The sequence below is a fragment of the Silene latifolia genome, chromosome 8 (assembly GCF_048544455.1).
Source record: "Silene latifolia isolate original U9 population chromosome 8, ASM4854445v1, whole genome shotgun sequence".
Taxonomy (NCBI): Eukaryota; Viridiplantae; Streptophyta; class Magnoliopsida; order Caryophyllales; family Caryophyllaceae; genus Silene; species Silene latifolia.
In genome coordinates, this window is record NC_133533.1 from 39122017 (window position 1) to 39132087 (window position 10071).

General features: G+C 36.2%; 1 protein-coding gene across 1 annotated transcript; it reads left to right on the forward strand.

The window, feature by feature from the left end:
* Positions 1-1132: 1132 nt before the first annotated feature.
* Positions 1133-9411, forward strand: LOC141596747 (calcium-dependent lipid-binding protein-like). Its single transcript, XM_074416989.1, has 12 exons — positions 1133-1256; positions 1353-1464; positions 2694-2795; positions 3122-3172; positions 3797-3917; positions 4687-4808; positions 5064-5162; positions 5624-5704; positions 6189-6271; positions 6869-7094; positions 8489-8647; positions 8898-9411. Exons 2-12 carry the CDS (start codon positions 1360-1362, stop codon positions 9231-9233), a joined length of 1485 nt encoding a protein of 494 aa, XP_074273090.1. The 5' UTR covers positions 1133-1256; positions 1353-1359; the 3' UTR covers positions 9234-9411.
* The last annotated feature ends 660 nt before the right edge of the window (positions 9412-10071 follow it).

The window sequence follows — 10071 nt, forward strand, 5'->3', positions numbered from 1 at the left end:
CAAAAAATATAATATTCCATAATTCATTAGATTTGTAATTTAATTAGTAAATAATAATGATTAATCTTAAATAATATTCTAATTTAATATTTCAGATTTATTTAAATATACTCCGTATAACTCTAATACAACTAGATAATCAACTATTATGATAGTAACCTTCTATGTGAGTAGTAAAAGCAACAATAATATATAGCAACAGGATTAGTGAAAGTCATACTAGCAGCAACGGGAGTAGTGAAATTAACAATAATAAATGCGGGAGTAGTGATAGGAAAAATAATGACGGCGGGAGAAGTGAAAGTAATAGTAGTCACAACACATTTAATGAAAGTAACATAAGAACAACGGAAAGAGTATGAAAAATTAACTAACAATTCGATTTTAAGAAAAATATTAATTATTTAAATATACGAGCTTGACAAAACTAATGGGTTAACCGTAAAAATAGCAGGAATAGTAAAACAAACAACAGTAACCGAAGAAGTACTGAACGTAATAGTATTAACAGGGGATGTACTGAAAGTAATAATATTAACAGCGGGAGAGGTGAACGTGTCTCATAATTTGTTGATTAATTTTACTTCTCATCATAATTTTAATATATAAATTGTAAATGTAAGTGTTAACCAAATTTAGAGAAATCATATTTCATAGAAAATAAAATGTAAATCTTAAATAAAGGTAGCCCGGACGTAGCTGGGCACCAAACCTAGTTAAATAAAATATTCTAACCAAAATGGAAAGCAAAGCAAAGCAAAGCAAAGCACCCAAATCATCGCATCAAACTCAGCGTTAATACCACTCAATCATCATCAATTCATCAATTAGTTAAATTTGTTTATTGTTTATATAACCCCAAAAAACCATAACCAAATTTCATCCTTAATCACAAATTAGCAACTTTTATCACCATCTTTTTTTTTGTTAATTAATGGCAAAATCATCTAATCATCTAATTTATAGTAATCACCATTATTATCTACTTAATCACACTTCCTGGAGACAACTTTAAGGTCCACCACCTCCAAATCTCAACCTCACTATCTTAATTCTTAACACCATCATCATTTTTATTTTTATTTTTATTTTTATTATTTTTATTATTGGTAATATCTACCCATTAATTATTATCACACCTTCAAATTAAATGCACTTATTTTTCAGTTACCTTTTTGATCCGTTACTTTGATGCTCTTCATCTAATCGCATTTCTGCCGCATACCCATTTCAATTTCTCACTTAATCTTATCTGGGTATTTCTTAGTTTTTCATTTTGTTTTGTTTATTTCTTGGATTTGATGATTTTTTTTTTGCATGTTTTTCACTGTTTATATGTTCATGTTTTTCAGGAAAAAAATGGGTTTAATCTCGGGAGTTATGTTGGGTATGGTATTTGGGATCGCGTTAATGGCTGGTTGGCACCGTATGACGCAGCATAGAAGTACTAAACGTACAGCCAAGGTTTGTAGTTGTGTTTGGGTTTATATAAGTTAATTTCTCGGTCCCGGTCAATATTTATCATTGTTTGAATACGTGAGGAGAGTTTTAAACTATGATAACTAGTGACTGGGACGGAGTGAGTACTTTAATAGTCAGTTTGTATTTGATAGTTTGTTTGATTGATCAATTTTTGTTCAAGTATGTAAATTGGGTTCTATTTTGCTTAATTGTTCCAAGTTTGTTTAGCGGGTATGTTTGATAATGTACTCTCCCTGGTCATATGTATACGGCTTTTATTCTTCACGGGAGGCATTTTAGTCGAAGGTTAACAAATGATTGAGACAAATGGAGTATTTGTCTTGTGTTATGGTCTTGTATATGACTTGGGAGGTGTTTTGGGTGAGCACGGGGACTGGGAATAAGTGCGGACATGTCATCCAAATGCGCAACACTAGTATGGGGCATTTACTTGGTAGACTTATGACAGTGTAAATTGTTTTTGAGATTGTATTAGAGTTGGATAAATTATGCCTTGATTCTTGAGGAATATGACTGAACGTCACTGACGTATTTTGTGAGGAAAGAAATGGCCAGTTTTTGAATATAGAATAGGCGCGAATGGGCGTTACATTGTGAAACATGGACTGCTGTTTGTCCCATGGAGAAAGGAGTAGCATGTGATCAATGCAATGCGATTGTGAATAATGTTGGTTGGGGATCTCGTAAGCAGCAGATGTTATAGTAGAGCTACTAGGTGATTATTTAGTTTGTAGTCTTTGTTGAAAATGGCTCGAACCCATATAAATTTCACATGTGAGTGTTCCCACATTATTCATGAAACGAATCAAATGATTATAAACAAATGAGCTACCTATCATTGCCAATTGGTTTTATGAGGGCATTCTTTTTGGTACTGTATAGACGTATAGTAGATTCTCTCGTTTCCTTGTGAGTGTCGCCTAAACCTTGGTCAATATTTTTAGTTTCGAAAACATTGCATCAATGTGTTCAAGGTACTTCTTTTTAATAGTTAATTGCAAGCTGTTAATTTCTTTTTTTGAAACTTCTACAACATTTATGGTGTTATGTAATTTGCTGCATTACCTTGCATTGGAATATGCACAATTGCAGAATTAGCTTTTAATTGTTGTTTGAGATGATAACATCTCGTGATCGTCGACTTGAATAAGGAGTCAGTGTCATTTTGAGTTTGTTAAGTCATGTATCGTTCGGCCATCTTCTTCATGCAGGCAGCTGATATAAAGGTCCTTGCATCCCTTGGTAGAGAGGAGTTGAAGAAAATTTGTGGTGATAGTTTCCCTGAGTGGATATCTTTTCCCGTCTTTGAACAGGTGTTTACTAAGTCTCTAGTTCTGGCATCTGAATGTCTATGAAAGTTTCCCAAATAAGTCTGAGCACAAAATCAACGTTCTCCCTCCCCCCACCCCCCCCCCCCCCTTCGTGAGTTGAGCCTTTCTTTGCCTCTTAACAGCTCCGATACTGTGGAGTATTTGTGCACCGTACATCGGATCTTTTGCACTTTCCCTTCTTTATTAGTAACATGATAATTGCACCGTCGAATCAATGTTCTCCACCTGTCTTAAAGGGATGCAAAGACGGGAAGGGCGTAATTTATGTTTTGCCCGACAAATTAATCTGTTATTGGTCCTTCTGTCAGGTGAAATGGCTTAACAAGCAGCTGAGCAAGTTGTGGCCATTTGTTGCTGATGTAAGTATCTTGTTGCTATATGCTTTACAACTTTATAAGTCGTTATCCATTTTAAAAATAAATGTCTGTGTGTGGGAATATCGGAAAAGAATTTATTCATGTAATTTGATACATTTCGTTTTATCATGTTGTTCTGATCGATAATTTGGAGCTTTAGAGGAGATACATCGCTTAAATGATATACTTACCAGAAATTTTGAACTTTGAAGTCTCGTTACATGGGGGAGAAAAACCTAAAAAAGAACTAGACCCTAATACATGACATTAAGGACCCTTAGTAGTGGTCCTAAGTCCTAACTCTTAATGAAGGTGTGAATGGCTAGAAGTTGATTGTTGTTGGAGTCCTTTGATGTCTATTTCAAACCATGTTGACTATATGCTGGGATTGGGGCATTAATTATACCAATATGTATCTCAGGCATGTATATCTCTGGGACAGAAGTAAAGATAAAGCATTTTTGCACTGTGCTATCACTTATACAGTTGGCATTCTTCGAACCATGTTGGCTACCAGACTTGGTTCTGCCTATTACCCTTTATGGGGCTGTGTCTCATAGAGGCAGTCTGTTATAGTGCTAGCACCTTATTTTCTTATGGCTGTTCTGCATGTGATCAAAACCTCAGGCAGCAGAGTTAGTAATTAGGGAATCTGTTGAGCCTCTTCTGGAACAATATCGACCTACTGGAATCAGCTCACTGAAGTTTAACAAACTCACTCTTGGCACTGTTGCCCCAAAAATTGAAGGTACACTGAATTGTTTAATTGCTCACAGCTGTGCATTGTTTGGTAAGGTATGATGCCCGGAAGGCTATGCCAAATATAAGATGTCTGTAAAGCTTTGCTAATCGTATGATGTCTGGAAAGCTATGTTGAATGTTTTTTCTGCTTTTTCTTAATACTCCCTCCACTTAAATGAATAATCCCCATTTGACTTCTCTTTTCATGAGGGAAAAGTCAAATAGAGCTTACTCATTGAAATTCCCCGAGTGTTTTTGTGTAAGTTTTAGATTGTTTTGAAGTTTAGCTGATTGCTGATACTTTTTGAATCTTGTGCTCTGGAAATTTCTTCTTGCCTCTACACTTAGAAGTTGGCTTCTTCCCTCTAAGCTCCTGGTGAATGCAGTCAACTTCAAGTGGCTGGTTGTGCTTTGTTGATTTGTGGAAAAAAAAAATATCTGCTGTTTTCTTACCTTATATTATTGGTCACACGCAGTTGCGGGACCAGGTAAATAAGATTTGTGGGGGAGGGGAATTGACGAAAATAATAGGGGAAGTCCCTAGTCCCTACTAGCCTTCAGTCGCTTCGCGCTATGCACCAACACGATAGATAGTTTCATGGTGGTAATTTAGGAATTCTTTGTTTTTATGGCCCAAGGGGTTATTCTGGTGGGCATGTTTTTTATCCTTTTCAAAGCTATTGAGTTGGTCTTTGTCTTTACTTTAGTCTGTTGTAATTCAACTGTTGCATGTGTACATTTGTTTTAACTTCTGTGCATGCACACAACTACTGCAGGCATTCGTGTTCAGAGCCTCCAGAAAGGACAGATAATTATGGATATTGATCTTCGATGGGGTGGGGATCCCAATATCATCTTAGGTGTTGAAGCTGCAGTTGTTGCTTCAATACCCATTCAGGTTAGACGAATTTTCTAATAAATTTTTTAATTCTCTTTGTTTAAGTTCGTCGATGGTTCATTTCTTTATCGATAACACTCCCTCAGTTTCATCCTTTTCGTTTTGCTTTCTTCTGTTGTGAGTGAATTTTTTTGAACAAAGGTAAAGAAATGGACGAGGGATGAGTATCTTTTTTTTGTTGTTTTTTTTTCTTCGTTCACACACCTACACTTCAATATATGTCTAATTTTGTTGTGATTTGGTTGCTGGCTACAGTTAAAAGATCTTAAAGTTTTCACCGTCATCCGTGTTATATTCCAACTTTCTGAAGAAATTCCTTGCATCTCTGCTGTCGTAGTTGCTCTCCTTTCTGATGTAAATATACATGTCCATATCTTTTTCCTTTATTTTTAGTAAATTTTTTTAATGCATTGATAGTAAGATTGAGAAACATCCCTTCTGCGTTTTCAACATAATGGTTAGACCTTGTTCTGTCTCCTCATATTTCGCCATTGGCAGAAGTCTTTGAGAGTTTGAGGCACTAAGATCATATTGTTCTACTGAATATTGATAATAGTAATGGAATTCTTCAAATTGGCCTACGAAAGTGTGTTTATATTGTAATGTGGGAATCATTCAATGTTCTCAATGCAACATATTCCTTGTGGGTTATTTGGAAACAATCTTGTATGATTTCATTGCAAGGTAAAAGTTGCATACATCATTACATGCACCCCTTACCCCAACACAGGCAGGAGCCTTTGAGGCATTGGGGTAATCTTATTGTCGTTGTTGTAGTACTAATATGTAATAATGCTCGTCTTTTATATGACCAGCCAAAACCTCGGATTGATTTCACTTTAAAAGCAATTGGTGGAAGTCTAACAGCGCTTCCTGGTCTCTCTGACATGATTCATGTAAGCAAGTTCTGTAATTTGATCTTTATGTGGCATTTATAATATGATGCTAGGACTGGGATACATGTTTTAAACTAGGATATTGATCCATATTTTATCAAGAAAAATTCTTAACTTGAAGTTAAACTAGGATATTGATCCAGATTTTATCAAGAAAAATTCTTAACTTGAAGATAAAAGGTAACAGGGACACATATAGAGGTATCAATAGTTCTAAGTTAGGATTCACATAAGATAAGGACACTTCCCTGAGCTGAATTCATAGATGTTAGAACAGGTGTTTTGGTTCTTTTTCTTTTCTAGCCTTCATTTGAATAATAGAAGAGTCCTAAGTCCTAACCAATTTGGAGTGTGGAGCATCTAAAACAGATTGACATTGTCCACATGGAGTTCAGGTTCTAGCATCAATGCGCAAATGCTGATTATTTGCTTAGAGTTTTGTGCCGTGGCGCTAACACCTTTTTTTTTGGCGGCATTTTTGCAGGATACCGTAGAATCTATCGTGATTGACACCCTTCAATGGCCTCACAGAATTGTTGTCCCCATTGGCGGTCCAGTTGATACTAGGTAGTAAAATCTTCGGTCTGTTTTTCTTAATATTGAAAGTTTTCAAATGTTGATTTATCAATGTTAGTGCCAAAACTTTGTGCAATGCTCTTTCTCGTTCAAAAGTCTCTTGTCACGCTGTTTGACACTTTGACCCTATTGTCAAGCTGCACATTATTTACTCAAACACCCCTGTAAATAACCTTCTAGCAACTAATGTAAATATATGGTATTTGGGTAAATAGCATTCTGACTGACGAAGAATCTGATGTAAAACCACCTTACTTAACTATTTCTGTTCCTAGTTTGACATCATCACTCATCAGCATCTTCAAAATTTTGTGATCTAAATTTGGTAAATTGAATTTGTGCTTTCTTGTTGTATGGTAATCAAACAATTATAGCCCATATTAGCAGCAGAACTATAGTGTCCTATTTTTTACATGCTATGTGCTAGTGTGTAAGTGTGATAAATTAGTAAGTGAGATCCGCATGGCGGACGCCCTTGTTAGCCGAAATTTTTCCAGTGGATTTCTGTTCAGCAATTTGTGAGCTCTTTATAGGGCTCATTTTGTTTTCATCCCTTTCAATTATTGATAATTTACAATTACCTTGCAGTGACTTGGAACTTAGACCTCAAGGCAGATTGACTGTGACAATTGTGAAAGCTAATGATTTGAAGAACAAGGAGATGATTGGGAAGTCTGATCCGTATACAGTCATACATATCCGGCCACTTTTCAAGTATAAAACAAAGGTCGTTGAAGACAATCTAAACCCAGTTTGGAATGAAACTTTTGAAGTGATTGCAGAGGATAAGGAGACACAGTCACTCATGATTGAGGTTTGGAATAGTTTTCCCCATCTCCATTTTTTATTTACATTAGGAGACAATCCATCTATTCTCTTGAAACCCAAACAATCAGGAATCCCACTGATGCGAACACTCAACAATCAGATATTTGAAGTGTTTGGTCTCAAGTTTACATTATACAACGTCAATAACAACACACTCAGTTCCAAAATGACTTGGCATTGGCTTATTTTACAAGAGGAGTGGGGATTTGGAACTTGTGACCTTGATGTTAAAATTTTGCCTTAGATCTCAGCAGTAGACCCGTAAAGCTGACCTAACCCGATTTTTTAGGGTCAAAGACCCGGAAATATTGACCCGTGACCCGAAATGATCCGTTATTTTAGGGTCGAAACCCTATACGACCCGTTTATCCCGATGGGTCAATGATAAATCAAGAATATTATTATTTTTATATTATTATTTTTATATTATATTTGAAATAATGAATATAAAAATAATTATTTTAATATTTTAAATTTAAAAATCAATTTTATAACTTTTATATCATTAAATAATAAAATAATTATTTTATTTTATTTTTATAAACGTCTGAATATAATTACAAAAAATAATGAATATAATCATATTATTACGTAATATTAAATATAATTTAGTATTAAAAAGTATGTTTTGCGGCTGAAAAATGATAAAATAAAAGATGTCAAACTTTTTTCTAACCGTATTCCAACCCTAACCCAACCTCAGACCCGTATGACTCGACCCGCCCGACCTGTTTGCTCAGGAGATAGCACTAATTTTGACGCTCTCTATTGGCAAGATATGTCATATGAGTACTTTTCTCCCAGATGTCGATTGTCAAGAGTTAAGATCCTCTCCATTTCCTATAGAGAGTCCATTTCCTTTCAACGGTCCAAATTGTATTCTGTCAACATCGAACGTTCAAGATTTATGCATAGAAACAAAGGGTTAATAGGGTGTAGATTGAAAAATATTATTAAATGGGTTTGTGAGAGGAAATGGAGAGAAAGGAAATGAAGAGGATCCTATTTGAGATGTAAAGGGAAGGCCCGGCCTTTTTAATATCCACCATTTCTCCAGGGATTTTTATGAACCATTCTTGCATATTTGATTTCGGTGCAATCTTCCTAGCTCTGTGCTTGAGGGGCAGACCATGAATCCAATTTGTTTTAGTAAATACTGGTTTTTCCCCTTGGAACTAATGTACTCTCTCCGTCCCAATCATTTGTTTGCCTTTGATTAAATACCCCTCACAAAAAATAAAAAAGGCAAACAAATGATTGAGAAAAAGAGAGTAGATGACAAAGTTTGGATAACTATAGCAGCCCTAAATTGTACAGAGTAGGAGGGAGGATGTCATGCTGCATGCCAGCCTTTGATATCTACATTTCTTTGTCTTTCAGGTCTTTGACAAGGATATTGGGCAGGACAAGAAACTGGGTATCGCAAAATTGCCTCTAATTGATTTGATTCCTGATACTCCTAAAGAAGTTGACCTGAAATTGAACGAGTCACTTGATTCAACCAAGGCCAAGAAGGACAGAGGAATTATTACACTCAAGGTGCCTAGTTTACTCCATTTATTCATCACTACTGAGCTTTTTATACTGAGATGTCCCAAGAACATAATTTTTGGGCAATTACCTTATATGGGATATTGAAGTTAACAACATGTGTTTTTTTTTAAACAAACGTAACATGCGTCTTTTACAATTATGAATATGTAAAAAGTGTCCTGATCAAAGTACGCTCCTTATTGTGGGATTGTATTGCTTAAGCATTGATGAGGCTGTCATGGAATTATCATTTTAGGTGGTTTATCACCCATTCACGAAAGAAGAGCAAAATGCAGCCATGGAAGCAGAGAAGAGGATCGAGGAGGAGAAAAAGGCGATGAAGGAAGCGGGATTGATAGGCAGCACAGTGGATGCACTTGATGGAGCTGCATCACTAGTTGGGTCTGGGGTTGGTATGGTGGGGACTGGTATTGGGTCTGGCGTCGGGTTTGTTGGTTCAGGACTTGGAGCCATGGGAAGTGGACTCAGCAAAGCTGGAAGGTTTATGGGTAGGACCATAACCGGTCATTCTAGCTCAAGGCGGAGTGGGTCAAGTACTCCGGTTAACCCTGCCCCGGAAAATGGTGCATAATACCCGTGTTAAAGTTTGTAGATAATCCCAGGTAGCAATTTCATGTTAATTTGACCTCAGTGTTATTGATTTGTTGCAATTGATTTTTCTTTTCATGATTCAGTCAATCTTTATAGTGTGCTTGACTTAATTTGCTGCACAGTTTTACCATTCTATTGCTAAATGCATTTGTTCTCTCTTCGGAATTGTCCTTGGTTACTCTGGTTTTCTGGCCTAAGTTTAAATCCTTGTTTTCCAAGCTGTGAAAATTCCTATATTGATGGGTTGTTTGTCTCACATTCGGTTTCGGCCTGAGTTCAAATCCTGGTTTTCTGGCCTGAGTTCAAATATGGGATGTTTGTCTCACATTCGGTTTTGTAAAGACGCTTGAGGTTGGATTTAAGACATTTGAAAACAGAGGTGCATGCAAGATTGCAAGGTTTACTTTAGTCCGATCATCTTTCAAACTTACATAGTATAGACCACGAATAATTAAGTACAGTAGGAAAGGCAAGGTAAGGGCATAGCCGCATAAGCAAGATAACCCAGGCAAATGTTAGGCTGAAACCCGATACCATCCTTATTCGCTTTTCCAAATCTCCAATTCTCGGAATGTTACATTATTTTTAGCTTTCGTATATTCGAAAGACGGTAAAGTGTATGCTGAAACTTCGCCATCCTGAAACGCTTCAAGAAACCGCCCTCTTTTGCATAAACCTTGATTGTTACTCTTATGAGATTATCGGTAGTTGTACAATCCTTGTTAGTAGAATTGTTCGTTGTTCTGGCCGGGATGATTTGACATTGTGGAACCCTTCTATTTGTAAATCATTGGTGATTCCCCCTTGCCCATTTCGCT